At 60.0% G+C, this 19,449-nt stretch overlaps 1 protein-coding gene across 3 annotated transcripts; it reads left to right on the forward strand.

The window, feature by feature from the left end:
* Window positions 1-622: 622 nt before the first annotated feature.
* On the forward strand, window positions 623-19,449 carry LOC125643913 (uncharacterized). 3 transcript variants are annotated; one of them, XM_075132934.1, is made up of 24 exons: window positions 623-3,719; window positions 4,307-4,381; window positions 5,828-5,956; window positions 6,169-6,261; window positions 6,838-6,947; window positions 7,940-8,028; window positions 8,421-8,521; window positions 8,729-8,872; window positions 9,026-9,184; window positions 9,569-9,716; window positions 10,482-10,561; window positions 10,839-10,946; window positions 11,321-11,500; window positions 11,799-11,928; window positions 12,643-12,771; window positions 13,474-13,596; window positions 14,591-14,720; window positions 14,850-14,907; window positions 15,348-15,527; window positions 16,294-16,479; window positions 16,754-16,896; window positions 17,217-17,301; window positions 17,779-17,979; window positions 18,581-19,449. In XM_075132934.1, the coding sequence occupies exons 1-24, from the start codon at window positions 3,426-3,428 to the stop codon at window positions 19,334-19,336; spliced, it is 3,831 nt and encodes a 1,276-aa protein (XP_074989035.1). In that variant the 5' UTR covers window positions 623-3,425; the 3' UTR covers window positions 19,337-19,449. The 3 variants fall into 3 exon arrangements, with proteins under 3 accessions (XP_074989035.1, XP_074989036.1, XP_074989037.1); XM_075132935.1 differs by having other exon boundaries at window positions 624-3,719; window positions 5,828-5,965; window positions 17,779-17,984; window positions 18,581-18,876; XM_075132936.1 differs by lacking the exons at window positions 623-3,719; window positions 4,307-4,381; window positions 5,828-5,956; ... (2 more) ...; window positions 7,940-8,028; window positions 8,421-8,521 and having other exon boundaries at window positions 8,763-8,872; window positions 9,031-9,184.

The raw sequence follows: 19,449 nt of genomic DNA on the forward strand, positions 1-19,449 counted from the left end.
GTGTCGGGGGGGGGGGGGGGGCGGGGGCTTGACTGGCCCTTACTGCGGGAGGGAGTGTCACAGGAGCAGGAGGCCCATGAACAGTGACTAGGGGTGGGGGCTTTCACTACTGTTTTGGAGTATGGGGATGATCTTCCTCTGCAGAGCACCCATAGTCGCTGTGTTTGTGAATGCAGTATCGAGCCACCAGAGGGCGATAAACACAGTGCATTGTCCTCCGAGCCTAGCAGAGTAGTTCTGATCTCCTGGGAGGACGATAGCTATGCCCTGTCCCCCTGGGGAGTGGCTGCTGGACCCTTCTGAAGGACAGCAGTTGGTCCTGAACGCTGTGTTACTCACCAGGATGAAGGTGCTGAGGAGTGGCCTGAGGGCTGTTTGCACAGAGAAGGTAATATTGGTGTAAGTGACAGTGTATGTAAACTGCTAGTTCTCCCTGTGTAACCCCCACATGGACACACTCATATTCCAGCACCAGAGAGTTACCCTGGTATGTCTAAGTTGGTTAAATACACTGGTTTAATCATACCAGTAACTGGTAAAGACTGTCCTGTGTGGACAAGCCCTAATTCCTGCCCAGCTGGTGAGACTGAGCTTGCCAGCTCTCCCTGATCGTGTATCACCAGGGTGGAGGTGAGAGTTTCAGCCCAGCAGACGACCCCCCCACCAATACCACACTGGCGCCTTAGGTCCTGGTGTTGCTCTCTGGTTCCATGGGCTTTGTCTCCTCTAGGTCAGCGGTCTCCCCAGCACATGAGCTGCAAGTACTGCCTCATGCAGTGCCATCCATGCTGAGGCTTGTGCTGTGTGATGCATTACCGAATGGGAGGCATCACAGTGTGCTCACAGGAGGTCCAGACATGCCATGTGCTGGTGCTGGCATGCTTAGGACTTTCTGATTGACCTACCCACCATTGCGGAGGGGGCGCTCTACACACACCTTTCCTACACTCTGGGGCAGGTGTAGATGTAGCACCCTGCATGCATTAAGTAGTGCTCTGTCCCCAGTTCCAGTCAACCAAGGTGGATTAGCAAACTAGGGACACCAGGTAGTGTGTGCTCTGAGCCCTGACACTGCAGCATGGGGGCTCTTTACCTTCTGTGAGTCTCAGAAGAGCTTGCAGCGAGGCAGGGGAAAGCACAGGGGAGGGGTGACTACCTGATCACAGTGCCTTCTATGATGATTTGTTCAGTTACACCCTTGTTTTCAGAATGCAGAAGTGCGGTCGCTGGGGTTACTGTGAATTGGAGAGGTTCTGCTGGGAGTTTCTGTCCCTGATGCCCTCCATACTAAATCTGCCTTGCAGCCTCCTTATCGAGATGTTTCCTGGCCTGGGCTGTACCAGCACATCTGTGGCTGTATGGGGTTTGAAAAGTCCCAAATTCAGCTCATTGTGTGTGCTGTCAATTTCTCTGAAATAAGCTGGTGAGTCCCAGTATGTGAGCACTACTTTCCACTCCAAATAAACCACCTTCCATGGCCAGTCACTGCACGCTCTGTCCCCTTCCAATAGCCCCAGCTAGACAGACCGTGTCCATGGTGGCAGGGCTACAGAGGGGTCCTCAGGGCTGGAGAGGAGCAGGGGAAATGAGCTGCCCTGGGTTCTCTGGCTGGTTGTTGTATTTCTGCTCTAGACAATCAAGAAGTAAAAACAGAAGTCTTCAGTCGGGTCACTTCTGAAATGTGGGCCTTCCCTGTGCCTGAGGTGGGCGTGTGAAGATGATGTCCTCAGAGGGGTGTGCTCTGAGTCACCACAAAGCTCTTAGCTTCTTGGGTAGGAGACATGCTAAAAATGCAAAATAGGAGCACCTGAGATCTGACACGGGAAACTGACTAGATCCATTGCCCAAGAGACGTGCAGTGTGGAAACAAATCGTATCAATAGCAAAAAGGACACAGTATCTATAATGTCTCTAGTAATCTCAGGTGTGACTAGTAACCTGGCTAATTCATGGGGTCCAAAGCCAGAAGGTACCGTTATGGCCATCTAGTCTGACCTGTATAAGACAGGCCACAAGCCTTTGCAGAATTGATTTCTAGTTGCACTAGAGCATAACTTAAAAGAAAAATCCACTCCATCTAAAAATTGCCAGTGCTGGAGAATCCACTGTGACTGCTGGTAAATTTGTTCCGATGGTTAATTCCCCTCGCTATTAAACATTTACACTTATTTCCGGTCTGAATTTGTCTAGCATCAGCTTCCACCCCCTGGATGGTGTCAGACCTTTCTCTGCTAGGCTGACTTATAGAGTGAGCAGCGTCCCAGCTGTTGGCCGGTTACCCAAACCGGAACCATGCCCCTTCGCAGAGTTGCCTGGTGGTAGCTGAGCTGCTGTCAGTTTAGGGTATTGCCAAGTAAACTGCAGTTAAAGGAGGTTTGGATTCCATGGTGAAAACCTCCATCCTTGCCAACCTGATCACTAGTGATGCAGCCAGGTAAGTAGCAGAGGCTAAGGCCTGGGTGTGGGTGATTTTCCATTTCCTCCTTCCGTAGAAGCTGTGAGGTGTGTGCACTCTCCCCTGGGGATGCAGTTACTAAACACCTGTTTATAGTAACCATTGTGAGCATCAGGCTGGAAAATATCCCCAAGGTGCGACTCACTCAATAGCAGCCGATGCTGGAGCTCCAGGCAGGTGAGTGACTTCCAAGCATAGGACTTTTCCACTCAGTGCGTTGCCTCTTAAGTTTTCTCTCCAGCTCCTGCATGCCTGCGAGGCTCACTAACCTCGTGAGGTCTGTAATGCTCTGGCACAAGCTAGGCTATGCTGAGAGGCCATAGCTATCTAATGCACAGCCTCTCCAGTAACGATGGCTTTCTCTAGGAGCTATGGCCTCACTGCAGGAATCTCGGTGAGATTGCCTTGCCTGTGCTGTGCAGGAGGCTATATTAGATCATCATCATGATCCCTTCACACCTTAATGCCTGTGCATTATACAGAGCCCCACTGTGTTCTGGGGAGTCCCCAGTCTATCCTGGGGCAGGGGGGCTGTCACTGGAATGGCCCAGCCTCTCTTGTTGCCTGGTCCAGCTGTGAGTGGTAGGAAGGGAAACACCCAGAGGGGGTGTGACTGCCATGGTGTGTGAGGAGTGGGAGCGCTGAGCATGTTGCTCCCGCAGCCTGCTAAAGCGAGATCAGGGTGTGTCTGTTCCCAGCATGTGAGCACGGGCCAGAGCTACATGGTTGTGAACTGCCTGGCTGTGAGCACGTCAATCTCTGCCCCTTGGTGCTGTGTTAACAAGAAGGGTGAGAGAGGGGGTGACTGGTGTAAATAGCAAATCCAGCGCTCTGCATGCCACACGGCGCAGCACTCCCCATCTCACCCCAAGGTTTAGGAGCCGGCTTATGGAGCAGATAGTGGTGGGTCAGTGAGGGACTCAGCCCCGTAACCAGCCTCCTGGACTGAGCTGTGTGTATAGGAGGGGCCATGTGTGGAAGGGGGGAGAAAAGGAAAATCTGTGGATCATCTGAGAGCTGGGCTGAGAGAAACCCTAAAGCCAAGGAAACAAATTACATAGGCTGGGGGCAGAGACTCCCGCTGCATCACCTCTGCCTCCTCCTGCCCAGGCTGGCGGCCATGGAGACCAGCTGGGACAGCAGCCTCCACAGCTGGGCCGGGCCTGCCCCGGTTGTGATCCAAGCCACCACGTACTCCAAGGCAGCGCGGCAGGCTGAGGAAACCAGGGAGGAGCTGGAAAAGATCCGGGCGCGGATTGACCATGTGAGCAAACGGCATTTCCATACGTCCATCCCTGTCTAGCTGCAAGTTGCCCCCGACTGGGGATCCCATGCTGTTCCCTGCTGGAGCCCTGAACCAAGCGTGGCACAGCTTCCAGCCGTAGCAGGGGTGGAGGGGGCACTGCCGCTGAAGGGAGAAGTTTGTAGCCCACATAGTTGTGAAAGGAAGCTGCTGCAGGAATGTCTGTCTGAGTCTGCAGAGAGCCTGAACCAGAAGCTCAGAGAGGGCCGAGCTACCTCCCCCATCTCTACAGCAGAGAAAAAGGGCAGGCAGGCCTTGCTCCCTACACATCACCCTCTGCTCCCTTCCCTCTCTGCTGCTTTCCACTCCTGCCCCCCTGTTCTGCAGAGATGCTCCTGCTCTCCTTACCGGCTCTGCTCATCCCCATAGGTGAGGGGCATGCAGCCGCCTTCCTGGCATGTTTCCCTGCCTGCTCAAGCTAGGATGCTCTCCCCAACTCTAGCAATGGGCCTTGGCCCTGTCGGGGGGGGGGGGGCAGCAAGTGGCATGTGTGTCATACCCGGCAGTGCCCCAGGCCTTTTCTAATTAACCCTTTCACTTCCTGTCAGATGATGCAGGCCTATGAGCGCAGTGAGCCCGTCTCCTCTGCCCAGCAAGCAGCCACGGAGATTGTGGAGGATGTGGTAGGTTCAACAGGGCACCGTGCTTCTCCCCAGGCCTGTTCCATAGCCCCCTGCCCCACGGGGCGAGGGTGAAACAACCGCCAGGGCTGGGCTGCTGCACAGACAGGTCCCTGCCCCTGCATGGGGTAGTTCCTGTCAGGAGAGGGGAGGGGAGGCAGGGCTGAAATGGGGGGGCTAAGGGCGGCGCAGTAACAAGTCAGATTGGAGGCTGATCGCAACCTAAGGAGCGCTCCTGCTGGAATAGATGTATCCCACCCCAGCCCCATGCACTCGAGGCTCCAGTGTTGTCTCCTCCCCCCCAGCTCCTGCCACACAGCTGGGGGTGATGCAACCCCAGGGCTGGGAGCTATAGAAGGTGCCAGCGTGGCTGGTGCCCACTGTACAGAAGCGGAGCCAGGCTTTGTGGCCCTTGGCTTGCGCCCTGAGTTCTGCCACAGAGCCCCTCTTCAGGCACCTCGTGGGCAGGGGGGATTTGCAGCAAACTGTCACGTGGGATTGTTTGTGCATCCTGATCATAGGATATCAGGGTTGGAAGGGACCTCAGTTGGTCATCTAGTCCAACCCCCTGCTTAAAAGGGGACAAATCCCCAATTTTTGTCCCAGGTCCCTAAATGGCCCCCTCAAGGATTGAACTCACAATCCTGGATTTAGCAGGCTAATGCTCACACCACTGAGCTATCCCTCCCCCTTTCACTTGATTGGCGAAGTGAAAGTGTTTAACTAGGAAAATCCCCACCCTGTCAGGAGTTTTGTGAGTGCTAGGCCCTGGTGAAGTGCAAATTAGGCTGGATCATGTTAGTGAATGAGACCCCTCGTGAATTGTGGGGAGTGCAAGCCACTGGTTTGGGTGGGTTTTTAGCTCTTTGTCCAGCATTGCTGCAGGAGGCAGTGTGCTCTAGTGGAAAGAGCACTGAACTGGGTTTCAGGAGATCTGGGTTCTAGGCCTGGCTCTGCCCTGGCCTGTTAGATGACATTGGGCAAGTCATAGTCCCTTGCTGTGCCTCAGTTTCCCCTTTGTACAATGGACATAATTACAGAGGAGGTCGGTGTCAAGGGCTTTGAGAGCTGATGGGAGGTGCTATAAGAACCTGGGATCATTATGTTCGTGACACTCCCACGCTTGAGCCGCAGCGATGCCAGACACCCGCCTGTACATTACATGGGACTTAGCCATTTGCTAATGACTTGCTTTGGCAAGCAAGGGAAGCCAAAGGCTCGCACCCTGGTCTAGTCTGGGTCTGAGGAGGGCAGAAGGGGGAATCTGGGCCACAGTCACCTTATCCAAGGGTGAGCTCTGGAGATCTGAGTGAGGCATGACAGGCCCAGTTGGCTCCGAACAGCCTTAAGGGAGAGCCAGCGGTGTGTATTCGTCATACACCCTGAGCATGGGAAGGGGCACGCTGTTCCGGGCTGCATGAGCCCAGAGTTTCTCTCCCGGATGCCCAGGAGCAGCTGGCAGCCGTCTTGGGGGACCCTGTGAAGAAGAGGAGATACCAGCAGCAAGTGACTGTCTTCATCGTGGGGTACCAGGAGTCCTGTGGGCAGCGCAACAGCCTCCTGAGCCAGCTGCAGGAGGTCAGAGGGGTCCGTGGTGTGCGGGGATCCGGGGAGAATCTGGGGGGCCCAGAGGCAAACATCATACCTGTGACAATGCCTCTGTGCAGAGATGCAGGCTCCAGGTTGAAAAGGGCACAGCTGGGGCCTCGCCAGTTGGGCCTTGGCAAGCAGCTGTCCCCTCTGGCCCGGGACGCAGGCTGGACTCTGACCCGCGCTTCTCTCCCTTGCAGTTCTTCAGCTGCTCCGCGGAGCTCGGGCTGGCGGAGGAGAGCCACAGCCTGCTCGACGACTTCCCCGTGCACATGGACGACGTGGCTGGCACGGTAATGCCCAGCAGGCTGGAGCCACTTTGCCATCCCTGGGGCTGAGTGACTGGCACAGCAGTGCCATGACCCCAGAGCCCATGGGGCACCCTGTCCAGCCCCACATAGCCACCCACCTGCTAGACAACCCCATGTCAATGAGCAACCCACTGGTTGCTGGCAGTGTGAGCCACCTCCCCACTCACATTCCTGCTGCTTTTTACAGGCTCTTGGAAGTGTCACTCCACCGGTTTGCTTAGGGCCTGCCCACGAGCCCAGACTCCTGCTGGCCAGTTGCTCTGAGCTAGGGATGCCCCCGGGGTGCTGGGAGAGATTAACCAAGCAGCACCCGACCAGGAGGAGCTGAGTCAAAGGTGGAGGGAGGGGCAGACTCCAGGGGCTTCTCCCATCATGTCCCTGGTTAGTGCCAGCTGGGAGCAGACCATCAGATATGGGCACTAGGCTGTGCCCCCCCCAGCCCATTTCACCCAGGGCACTTGGCAGCCCGCAGTCACTTGTGGGCACTGTCCCTAGGCCCCTCTCCCATCCCCACCCCTGCAAGAGGCTGTCTCAGGGGCTGCCCATCTCTGCTGCCAGGTGACAGCGGCTCTGAGTTCGGCCGAAGCAGCCATGTCCCGCCTGGTGGATCTGAACAAGGACATTATCAGCTACATGACCAGCGCCCTGGCCACCCACAGCCCCAAAAGGTACCTCTGGGCAGGCAAATGTGTCCACTACAGCCTGCCTGCCTGCCTTCCGGACCCTGCGCCGGCAGATCTCCCTTTTCATGTGCTGCTCCTGGCACCTGCTATCAGCCATGCTCTTGGAGTGGGTTGAGGAGATAGCCTGCAGCAGAGCTGAGACCTCCAGGCTCATTACACTGATGACCTTCCCTCAGCAGCTGAGCAGGATGGTCACTGTGCAACTTGGCTAGGTGATGGCCATGTGCACGCAGCCTAACGCGGATCATCTAGCTGGGGGACCAGCCCCATTTAACCCCTAACACAACCAGTAGGACCCTGTCGATCTTTTGTTAGAGTCCTGGGTTCTCCATTTCCCTGAGGCAAGTCACAGAGAGGGGTGCTGGGCAAAGGGGCCAGTCCACCATGCTCGGGTCTCCCCCACACACAGCAACCGTGTCTGGATAACAGAACTGTATTTCCTCGGGAGAGAGAAAGTAATCAAAGACCGTAGAAAGGTCAGATCACCCTATGTCACGCTGTGCCCCAGGCCAGCGGGAGGGAGTCTGGGCCTCCTGGATCTAACAGCTAAACCCCCAGGCCTGTTAGCTGAGGCCAGCAGGCTCTGAACAACTAGCCCAGACAACTTGCAGGAGACCAGCCCCCTGCTGAGTGGGTCCCATTCAACAGAGCAGCTCCCCTTTGAGGCAGGCTACGTTTGACCCCAAAAGGCGCAGAAGCTGTAGCTGCAGGGCAGGGGACTGTGGGATTTGTGCCAACAACTAGCTGGTCCCAGAGAGAGGCTGTGTACTTGACACCCCTCTGCCAAGGCAGGACAGCCAGGCTGAAGAGCTGGGCTCTGTGCTGAACCCCCTTGAAACAGGCTCTCTGCCCTGCACGCGTGTTCCTAGGTACTCTACCCTGGGGGTTCCCCCAACTGCAGCTGGGCAGGGTGGGGCTGGGCAGGGGCTGGCCTGGGGCGCTGGCAATGATCAGGCAAGATGGGGTTTGTCCTTCAGGAGCCACAGGAAGCAAGTGGAGAAGGCTTTAGACAAGGCTAAGGAAGAGGTGGTCCAAATCAAACACAGGCTCCTGCAGGCTCAAGCAGGTGAGGGGCTGTGTCCCACCCCCGTGACACGGGTGGGCTCCCCAGCATTGCATCCTGTGGCTGCAGCTCTCCACCACGCGCCATGGCTGGCCACACGCAGGCCCTGCAGCAAGGCCTCTGGCAGGTGCGTGAGCAGCAGTCGCCAGGCCAGCCACTACACGGGTGATGCCAGTATCGGAGCCCAGGGTGCCCTGTGAGTCCCAGCATTCAGCTCTCCTGGCCCTCCCTCCTGCCAGGCTCTGCAATGGGGCTCTGGCTGACCCCTGGCCTGGGGTCTTTGCTGGCAGCAGGCAGTCCCTGCTCAGGGTCCCCTGGGGACACTGCCCTGTAATGCCACCTGGGGGCCTGACAGAAGTGCCCTCTCATGTCCGGTGGCTGTCGGTCTCTTCCAGACGTGGAGACCAAGGAACGACAGCTGAAGGACCTGCAGCAGCTGAGTGAGATGAAGGCAAAGGAGAGCCGGCTCTCCCGAGCCCAGCTGGAGAGCACCCAGGTGGGCAGCGGGGAGGGGTGCCCGTAGGCCCTGCATGGGGAAGGGATGGAGAGCCAGCTTCTGACACTGCCCCGGCCCACCACCCGTAGCAGCTCCCAAAGTCTGGGGTGGGGAGAGGGACCTTCTTCTCCCTGGTGCTGCTCCTGCCCCACTGTCCCTTGTGCCCGGGCGCCCTGCTAACCAGCCCTCCCCTCCCTGCCCGTGCAGAGACGCCTGCAAAGCCTGGAGCAGGAGAGTGGGGCTCAGAGGGCCCGCCTGGAAGCCGAGCTGAGGAGCCGGGACTTGCATATAGCAGAGCTGGACGGGTTCCTGCAGGAGAAGGCGCGGCCGCGGAGGGATGTGGCCACCCAGGTGAGGGCCCAGCTGGCCCAGGAAAGGAGCTGACCCCACAGACTCTGTGCCTAGCTGTGCTCGCAGGGTGACTCCCCGGCACTGCACGCTGGCCCAGGGGATGGGGGAGGGAGGGACTCAGTGCCAGGACTAACCCCACTCCTCCTGTCCCAGTGCAGCAAATGCTCCCCATCCAGCCCTGCTGCATGCTCAGGGGGGCTGCTCCCCTCTTGCATGGGGGCTGCCCAGGAGGGGCCACCAGCAGGAAGGGAGCTCGGGGAAAGGCTGGCAGAGTCCATGGTGCGACCTGAAGGGGGGTTCCCGATCCCAGAGGTGAGTCCCCGTCACCCCGACAATGCTCGATGCCCTCGACCTGGCTGCACAGCAGACTCTCCCCGCAACTGAGGATCCACCCTGGATGGGGTGGCTGAGCCGCCCCCCGTGCAGGCTGCAGGGGGGGGTCGCGAGTTCGGGCCGTGAGTTCTAGTGTCCTCCCCCCATCAGCTCGGAGCTTCTGCTCCTCTGCACCCCCGCTGCCTAACCCCCCCCCCCAGCTCCCCCGTGAGTATTAGCTCCCTGCTCCAAGCCCCCTCACCCCCTTGTGAGTTACTTACCCCCCTGTTCCAGCAGATCCAGGTCTCTGGTCCCCCTGCCTGTCTCCCCCTGTCACTCCCTCCGTCCCCACTTCTCTCCCCACCCCCTTCTCTCCCTGCTCAGCACTCGGATCAGCCGCAGCCCATTGGTGGTCCCTTGGCACACTCAGCTGTCCTGGGGCCAGAGGCACTGTCTGGGCCAGCCAGAGGGCCCAGGGAAGCCGGAAAGGAAGAGGAAGATGCTGAAGAGGATTCAGCCACACATCCTGCAGGTACCTGCTATCCAGGGCTGCTCAGCCCAGCCCCAGCTCACCTTGTGGGGAGGGGAGGCAGGTGGGGTTGCAGCCCCTGGAGTCCCACTCCTTGGAAGGGTGGCTCTGGGCTGGATCCCTGAATGAGGGGCCGGAAATGCCAGGGGACCCCAACAGCAGCTGCCTTCTCCCCCAGGCTCCATTCCCCAGGGGACTGGCTGCCAAGCTGTGTGGCAGGATCTGGGTGCAGGTTTGGGTGGGGTGGAGGATGTGCAAAGGCCTAGGGGACAATACCAGAGAGGTGGTGAGATCAATGCAGGGATCAGGCCCAGAGACTCACTGCAAAAGGGTTGGGGGTAACTGAGTGTGCCCAGCCCTGCCCTGTGTGCCCTGGGCTCCGTCAGCGCCAGGATGGGCAGCCTCCCCTCTGGCTGGAGGGGTCCAAGGTCATGTCCCCAGGGCAGAGGGGACAGGGCTCCAGGAGATGCCCAGGCCCCACATCCCACTGCCCTGTGCTGTTCCTGCTGGCAGAGTTCCTGGGGAGCCCAGCATGCCAGGCCTGTGTTGGCCCAGCCTGTGGACTGGCGCCCGCAGCTGGGGTCAGCGGGGCGAGCTCATGGTGGGGAAGGAAAACGGGTGATTTCACAGCTGCTCCCGTCTGGGAGGGGCTGGCACTGCAAGGAGATGCCCTTTGTGCATCAGCTGCCAAGGCTGTGTGACTCAAAGGTATTGAAACCAATGGGAGTTAGGCACCTAATTACCTTTATTTCGTGCCCGTCTCTGCAGGGGGTGAGAGGAGCCCCAGGCGGGGCGCTGCAGCCAGGAATGGAGCGGTGCAGACCCCTGAGGCCTCGGCTACTTGTGAGGTGGGTGTCCTGCTGTCGGGGGGAGGGGAGAGGAGGTCGGCCTTCGGGGACCACTCAGGAGGGCTCTTTCTTTTCCTTCTCACTCCTGATTTCCTGAGGATTGGGCCTGGGCCTGCACTGCCATGAGAGCGAACTGGCACCTGGTCGGGGGTTGGCACCTCCTCAGAATGGAGATGGGCAGGGGCACGGTGGGGAGGGGGAGAACCGGGCAAGGGAGGGGCCAGGGAGCTCGTCCTGCAGCTGGGTCTCAGTCTGAGTGCTGGCTTGTGGTTTCCAGCTCCTGGCCGCCCTGGAGGCAGAGTTAGCTGCAGCCCAACTGCAAAGCCATGAGGACACAGAGCACTGGGAAAGGCACTGCAGGACCATGGCAGCTGAGTGGGAGGAGGTGGGTGTTTGCAGGGCCTGGCATGGTGGGGGATGGGGGCTGGTTCCGGGGGCACAAGATTTCCTAGGGGAAGAGAAGAGATTTCAGATTCTCCCAAGTCGCTGCCTGTCATGTGAGGGAGTGTCCAAGCTCCGTGGGGCTCTCCAGGATCTGTGGATCCAGGGGGTTCATTGCTTGGATGTCGGGAGTGTGACAGGCCTGGGCATGGCCTCCCAGCCGGGCGTGCTCCAGCAGGCACGCATTGCCAGGATTGTCCCTCGCCGGGGGGGGCCGCATAGCCAAAATCCGCACCTGCCCTGTGTGTGGAAGGGCAGGCTGGTGTGGCCTGGGACCTGCACGAGTGCTGGGGCGGGGTTGCCTGTCCTGTGCTCTAGGAGGGGCAGAGATTCTTGCAGCAGACATGGCACCCAGCGGAGACGACGTGCCCAGCAGAGACGTCCCAGCGGGGGGAGACCGCTCAGCAGTTGAGGACAGTGCTGCAGAACCTGCCAATGCAGCCGGTGGAGATGGTGCAGCAGACGCAGCCGGCTGAGCGAGTGGAGACAGCCCCACAGGTGAGGTGACGTCGCAGGCACGGTGGGGGGTGGCGCAGCAGCTGAGCCTGGCAGAGTGGAGGGGGCAGGGCAGCGACTTGGTGTGAGCTGAGCAGAGGAGCAGCGTGGAGCGGACTGAGGCTGGTGGGCGGGGGGCAGAGCGATGGGCTGGAAAGGGATTTTCAGCAGCGTTTTGAATAGGGCTGGGCAGAGCAAGGGGCTGGCCGGGAGCCTGGCACCATCACTGCCTTTTCCGGCGCCCCAAGGTGGGCGCTGCTGCTGCCACGGTGACTTTGGGGATTCTTGGTCTGATTTCCAGATGTTTGCAGCCGGATCGCAGTTGGCTTTGGAGGCCAGAGGTTTCCCTGAGCTGACTCTGCCCCCCACCCCTGCTGGAGGAGCCGCTCCTTCCCCCGGGCCCACCAGACATGGGGGCGCCCCTAGAGCAGGTGAGTGGGACATATTGCAGACAGCCTTCACCAGCATGTGCCTCCTCTGTGCCCAGGCCAGGCAGGCCTTCAGGGTGATGCTAGAGAGGGACAAGGACAGCCTGGCACAGGCATGCTGGGGGGCAATGCCCTCAGGTGATGTTGCTGGGGGTCTGCCTGAGACTGCAGGATCAGGCCCATCATCCCCATGGCTTGCCTTGGGAAGCCAGCTCTGCCTGTGTATTGTAGGGTGGGCATGCCTCCTTGGCGTCCCATACTGTGTGTCTCTGGGCATGTTGCCTTGTAGAAGCAAGGCCCCTGTGGGGGGTGAAGGGATTGCTACTGCCAGCAGCGAAGGGAGCTAACCTCCTTCAGATCAGACAGCAGAGGCCTGACTTTGGGGAGCAGATGGGTGGGGGTTCTAGGCCCTGCTCCCCAAGTGTCTGGGTGGCATTTACAGGGCCAGGGGGTGTTTTCTACAGCACAAGGATTGGCCCTGCCATGCCCAGGCAATGCCCCCTCGATCACAGCCTCTGCTTGGCACCGTGAAGAGCCATGCAGCCGTGGGGGGCCAGGGATGTGCCCAGCCCACTGGGGCCCCTAACCCCTCCCCCCACAAGCAGTCATGCGGGTATGCCCAGAGAGGAGCCCCGCTGTGCTCTGCTGCCCAGAATGGTGCCTGCCCAGTCCCTGCCCTTCCATGGCCAGGACTGACCCTGTCTCCACCTGACCCAGGTGCTTCCCCAGATGCCCTGTCCCAGTCCCACGGCGGGGCAACCCCAGCGCCTGCAGCGGGACACCGTGGAGCCGACAGCTACGTGGTGGCCTTCATAGAGACCTTGAGGGCAGGACTTATCGCTAAAGGTGAAGCCACCAGGAACGGGGGGAAAGGCAGCAGCAGCCCCTGGTGTGTCCGTAGCAAGCCGTGGCGCATAGGCAGGCAGCGCACTCCTTAACCGGAGGGCAGAGGCCCTAGAGTTAGCAGGAGCAGCCTGTTCCTGGGGTCCTGCCACCCCAGCAGGCTAGTCCTGCCTGGGACTAGCTAAGGTCTGTATCTGGTCCCATCCCCATTCAATGTATTTACCCTCCCAGCCTGCGGTAGGGCCGTGGCCAGCTATAGGCTACCTAGACAGCATAGTGGGCGAGCAATTGGTAAATCCACTGATGGTAATGCCAGGAGCAGAGTCATGATTACAGAGGGTAATGGGCATCAGGACTCCTGGGTTCCAGCCCTGGCTGTGCCATGTGCTGCCTGTAGACCCCAGCCAAGTCACTGCCCCCCTCTGTGGCCCAGGGGTGGCGAGGCTGAGCTGGTGCATGTACAGGAAGCACTTTGGGTGCTCCCGTAGCCCGCTGCCTCCGTCTCTGGTGGGCGGACCATGTGGGTGAGCTGGGCCTTGGTGCTGCTGGCCCTGCCCTTCAGCTCAGGCAGCAGGGGCTGTGGTTTTGGATCCAGCAGTTCCGAGCTCAGTCCCCGCCACTGACCCATGTGCTGGTGCCCTCGGCTGGAAGGTGCTGCGCAATGATTGTGGTTAAGCGGCTGACCCGTTAGTGCTTGGATTGCAGAGCTCCACGCACTGGCTCGGCTCCTGGACGGCCCGTGTGGTACGCTGATGACAGCGCTCCCAGCGGCCCCGGAGGACGCAGCCGGAGCTGAAATCTGCACACTGCTTGGGAACGCTACCCTAGGTATGGGACTCGCTGGGCCTGAGACTCCCAGCCAGTCATGGCAAGGCTGCCCAGGGGGCTCTACAGCGCTGGGTGTGGTCTCCAGAGCAGCTGACTGTGAAGCTGAGCTGCTTCTGTTCCTTTCCTGGGTCACGTTCCTGCCAATGTGATCTTGGGCGGCTCTGATTGCTCCCAGCTCTCCCAAGCAGCCCTCTGGGTTTGAAATCGCTGGCACCCTCCTGGCATTGCTCCCTGCAGCCCCCCGGTGCTCCTGCCCAGGCTTGCAGGAGGGGCCTGCTTGTACAGCAGCTGGGCAGTTGTGCTAGGTCCAGGTTGTAAAAGCAGCGAGTACACGGCCAGTGATCCAGATCTATCAGAGACACCCTAGGATATCTCAGTTTTGTGACACCCAGAAGCTGGAAAGTCTGGCTGGAGTTCCAGCTTCACTGCCCACATTGGCACCCCAGCCGGTGCCTGTGGAACCTCCAGCCACTGCAGAACTGAGCTGTCCCCTTCATGAGCTGCTGGGCTGACATCAGCTCCTAGCACAGGTGCTCGGGTGTCTGGTCACTGCTGGGTGCAATGATCATCAGATCAGTAAAGCCCTGATTGGTCTGAGATCCCTCCCGCCTTGTGCCCTGCCTGGATGCTCCTGCTGCCTGCATTTGGCTGCTGCACGTTCAGCCCTGGGCTCTCTCATGCAAGCATCTTGCTTTAGGATTCACTCCCCTGGGTGACCTGCCCGACCTCAACTCTACTGACCGCTAGGGAGTGGCACCAAGACACTGTTTGTTAATGATCCTGGTACAGTGATACCTAGGGCCCCATTGCACTGGGGCTGTAGAAACCCAGCAGACTAGACAGTCCGCCACCGACTCCATACAGCTCCTAGCACATGCCATGGCGACCAGTGTTATCGCAGTGTGCCAGTGTTGGAAGAAGGGGTTTATCTGTCGGGGGTGCAGGGGACAGTGGAGGGAGAGCAACAGGCAAGATCAGCTTCTGTGGCTTCCAGTTTTTTACAGCTTGCTTGAAGGTCTATGCAATAAAGACAAGATGCTGCTCCAGCCGCAGGACGTGACGTCAGATCAAGGGAGAGCTGGCGCACCAGCTCTGGGAAAAGGCGTTGCCCTGAGTGGAGCAGGGTAAGTGGTTGGGGGGCATCGTCCCAGTTTTCCGAGCTCCCTGCTGCCGGGCACACAGTTCAGCTCCCCAGTGCTCTGCGGGACCAGGTGCCTCGCTGCTTACCCAGCTCTTTCTCCCCTTCGTTTCAGCCCATTGGCTCTGGACCAGCGCCCTGTAGGAGGAAGGCACAGTTCCCATGCTGTCCCGGTAAGGGAGCTTGGGAGGCCGGGGTGGGCAGTACAGGCCCAAATCCCCTGGACTGGCTGAGCTGCCCTTGGCACAAGTCAGTGCAGGGAGCTGAGGTGGCGTGGTGCCTCCCAAGCTGCAATGAGCAGTGGGGGCATGAACAGCCAGCATCCACCCCCAGGTCTCTGCGTGCCCAGCCACAGAGGCAGCCAGACAGCTAGCGATGGCTGGTACCCTGCTCTCGCACCCAGTGTCTGTTGGTCTGGCCACTCACCGGCCAGCTCTTGTGCTCAGGATGGACACTCCAGTGCTTGTCCTGGGGCATGGCTCAGCACTGGTGGAGGGAAGAGCGCCCCCGTGTGGTGATTCACCATTGGCTGCAGTGGAGCTGTGCTCACCCTGACGGGGGAGCTAGGCCCAGGGGTTGCTACTGCTAACCATCTCCTGCCATTCTTGTCTAGCTAACCCAAGGCCGGCTGATGAGCACAGGAGGGGGGCTGAGTCCCAGGTCCAAGCCTGGCAGCGCCGGGGCCAAGAGGAGAGCCCCCAGGGTCCTGTTTACTCAGCAGGACGAGCTGCACAACAGACGGGTGCTGAACCAAGGCGTATGCAGAGGCCAGGTGCCATGGGGCCTGTACCAGGTAGGTGAGCCTGCTCTCAGACACCAGCCGAGCCTGGAGGAACAGCTGGAATCACCTCCTGGCAATGGAAGCTACCAGCAGACACCTCCCCTGGCATCCCTCTGCTTCCTGCACTGGCACTGAGCTGCTCTCACTCACGGCCTCTAACCGTTGGCAACGGGAGGGGCATTTTCCCTTCATCTGGGAGCTGGGGTGGCCGGAGTCGCCCACCATCTAAATGCGGGGAGGAGGAATGTCAAACAACTCACGTGATAATCTCTCCAGCTGGCTCCCCCCGCGCTCCCTGCCCTGGGTCAATGGCCTTGCACCGAACGGCAGGTGAGTGAGTGGGGCCCGTTAGCTCAGAGAGGCCAAGTCTAGAATGTGTCTCGCCCTTTCATCGGAGTGTCTCCAAATACCTTCCAAATCCTCACGCCTCCAGGGAGACAGATGAGGAAACTGTGAGGCCACCCCAGGAGTCCATGGCAATTTCCACACCCTGCCCTGTGCTCTGACCACTAGAATCCTGCTGCCTTCAAGCAGGAAATGAGCTAAGAGAGCCCAGTGCCTCACTCGGATCCAGGGAAGGCCAAGCTACATTTAGCCCATGAGGGCTCTGCCATGATTCCTGGGTGGGCTGCCTAGAACAGCATCTGAGCTGACTACTGGGGTCTACTGCAGACAATATGGAGGGTGTAATGGGGTCCCCGGGAACCCCAATGTAGTAAGAACAGGGCCATGCCGGGCTGCGAGTGGTGCTGTGCTCAGGGGCTATCTTCCCCGGCAGGACGCCAGCCTGCTGATGGGGGGCTTCCGATGGCTCCGCCGCCAGAGGTTCGAGGGCCTGGTGAGGGGTTACCTGGCCCATGTCTGCATGAAGGAGGCAGAAGAAACCCTGGAGCAACGTCAGGGCAGTTGTGACTGCGTGAAGGCACACAGTGTGCTGGGGCGACTCCGAGGGCTGAGGCAGCAGGTAGGGCTGGCTAGGACGGCTCTGCAGCCCTGTTTTCCTTCGCTCCCTGGCTGGAGCCCAGAGGCGCTTTGCTCTGAGCGGGTGGATCAGTGAGTCTGTGGCCAGAGGCCGCTAGCAGGGTGTGGCTGAGCAGGGGTGCTCGGGGTCCCTTTGGAGTGTGGGGGTGCTGGCAGTGTGTGTCCGCATGTGCTGGGGGCATGCTGGGTGGTTGGGGTGCTGGCACTCCCTGCTCTCTGCATTGACCCCACTTCGGTTTCCTCCGTGTCCCTGGCAGAGACTCCAGTGCTGGCGGGGTGAGCGGCGCTGCAGCTGGGCGAGGCGGCTGCAGCTGGCAGAGCTGCTCAGCGAGACGCTGGGGCGTGTGGAGGAGCATTCGGGACTGTTCCTGATCCAGCCCGTGCTGCCATGGGCTGGCCGGTAATGCCCGCTCACACCCGGGGGGGGGGGGGGGGCAGGGTGGGAACCAGCCCAAGGGATCCCCCTGTCCATTGGCATTGCTGGCTCTGGCAGCAGGGAACAGGGCAGCTGTGGGTCCTCGTCCCGCCCACCGTCCTCCTCTGGGCAGCTCCCACTTCCAAACCAACCCCCCGGGGCCCTCTTGTTCCAGCCTCCCTTGAGATCCCTCCCCATTACAGCCGCCTGGGAGGTGGGTGGGTCTGGGCTCCTGGATCATCCCCCAGCCCCCATTACCCTCCCCTCCTCACAGCCTCCCCGGGGCTTTATCCCATCTGCTCCAGGCCAACCGCACTAACCCCTCCTGGAAGGAGCGACACTCGGCCCCAACCCACTCCCAAGATGCTGGTTCCAGCGCTGATGGGACAGGTAGGGTCCTGGCCAGCTATGACCCCCCCCAGGACTAGGCTGGGCGATGTCTGGAGGGCCTAGGGCTACCAGGTGGGCTACCCCAGAGAGGCACCTCGCCCTGGGGGCCCAGTGCAACCTGGGCACATCAGAGGGACCCCAAACCCTTGCCCCTGGCAGGAGGGTGCTGCCTGCATTGCCACTGGCCTGTCTGGGCCACATTCATCCCTAGGGTAAGTGTAGGGGTTCAGTGTTGCTCCCCCAGATCCAGGCTTGGTCTCGGGCATGGGGCAGAGACACAGAACCCAGAGGGAGAGGCCCTGTTGCCCACACAGGATGGAACTGGCAGACTCAAGAGGCTACAGCTCCCCTGTCTGCCCTCTGGCCTTCTCTGCCCCAGTTGTTCCTCACTGGGTCCCCCTGCCTCAGTCTGGCAAAGGGAGAGGTGGGAAGCTATCTGCCCTGATGCAGCAATGAAGTGCCTGTGTCTGACTGCAGGAAGTGAGCAGCCCCCTGGCCATGCGGGGTCTCCGGCTGCGCACCCCAAGGGAGGAAGGGCCCCACAAGCTGTGGAGCTTCCCAGCACTGGGGGGCAGCGGGGTCTGGCCAGAGCAGGACCTGGCACTGCCAAGCCCACTGGTGATCACCCCACGGCTACTGGAGATGGACCTCAATGGCTACCTGCTGCAGGAGCGCCAGGTGAGGTAGGCAAATGAAAGAACCACACACCCCCCACGTACCCGTCAAGGGCCCCAGAGCCACCACTCCTCCTCCGCAATGTCTCCTGCCTGAGGGGTCTCGGGCAACCATGCTGTCTCTTCCCCGCCCCCGAGGAGCCTGGGGTTGTCCCTCCCTTCTGTGGTGCCCTCTCCCATTGCCAAGAGCTGAGTGTATTGTCCTGACTGCACCCCCAGAGCTAAGTTGGAAATGTGCCCCCAGGTAGCTGGGGAGGCCTCTGCACGTGACTCAGGGCCAATGGCCAGCTTGCTCTGGATGCCAACCCGCCCCCGGGGGCTGGGCTGCTCAGCCGGTCACAGATTTGGCTCGATGCCCCAGTGGGCGTCGCTGGAGGGTCCGGCTTCTGCTGGGGTGTAAGCAGAGCCCCCGCCCTGTCCCACGAGCATTGAGTGACCAGAGTGCATCACTAACACTCAGGCCACAGCTAAAACTGGGCAGCATCCTGCTTGGCCCAGGCTGGGTCCCTGCATATCCTGTAAGCTAGGACCCTGGTGTCCATGCCCCCAGTTCCAGGGCCTTGTGCTGCTCCCAAAGCTTGTCCTGTTCTCCCCATGCCTTGCAGCAGGAGGAGCCAGCCTGGCCCAGGCCCAGCCAGTCCCAGAGCCAGGCCCTTCGCAGCCTCGCTGAGGAGTTTCTTTCCCGTCCGACGCGGCGTGGCCCTGATAGGTACCAGCCACTTGGAGAGGCCGTAAGCGCCCAGCTGTGGCTCCAGATCGGCTCGCGATCCCGTGGGCACATTCCGGACTCCAGGACACAGCTGGAGAAACCATCTATTGAAAATCAGCTGGTTGGGGAAGGATCCCAGCCAATCACAGTCCAGAATGGCCAGACAGCTGCCGCCTCCCTCCCCCCCCCCCCCCCCCCAAAAAAAAAAAAGACACTGAACCTACATGTGCGCAATCACAGCCCTCCTTTCCCTGCCAGGCCCCAGTCCCCCCTGCAGAAGCGCACTTCTCTGTGTTGGCGGCTGCACTCTGGCCAGGACCTGGCGAGGACACCCTGTGCTTTGGCGCTGGCCTGTGGGGTAGTGTATGGACCGAGCTGGAGCTGTTCGCAACACTGCAGCCTGACCTGGATACTGGGGATTCCTGTCTGGCTAATTGGGTTAGTTTGGGGACAAACAAGCTCTCAGGGGCTGGTCAGGGAAAAACATGCAGGAAGGGAAAGAATGGCTCCAGCACAGCCACTGCTCAGGGCAAGGCCAGGGCCCGAAAAGGCCCCAAGAGATCCAAAACCTGGAGTAAGAGCCGTGTTAGTCTGTATTCGCAAAAAGAAAAGGAGTACTTGTGGCACCTTAGAGACTAACCAATTTATTTGAGCATGAGCTTTCGTGAGCTACAGCTCACTTCATCGGATGCATACCGTGGAAACTGCAGCAGACTTTATATATACACAGAGAATATGAAACAATACCTCCTCCCACCCCACTGT

This window comes from Caretta caretta, chromosome 10, assembly GCF_965140235.1.
Source record: "Caretta caretta isolate rCarCar2 chromosome 10, rCarCar1.hap1, whole genome shotgun sequence".
In the NCBI taxonomy this organism is placed as follows: Eukaryota; Metazoa; Chordata; order Testudines; family Cheloniidae; genus Caretta; species Caretta caretta.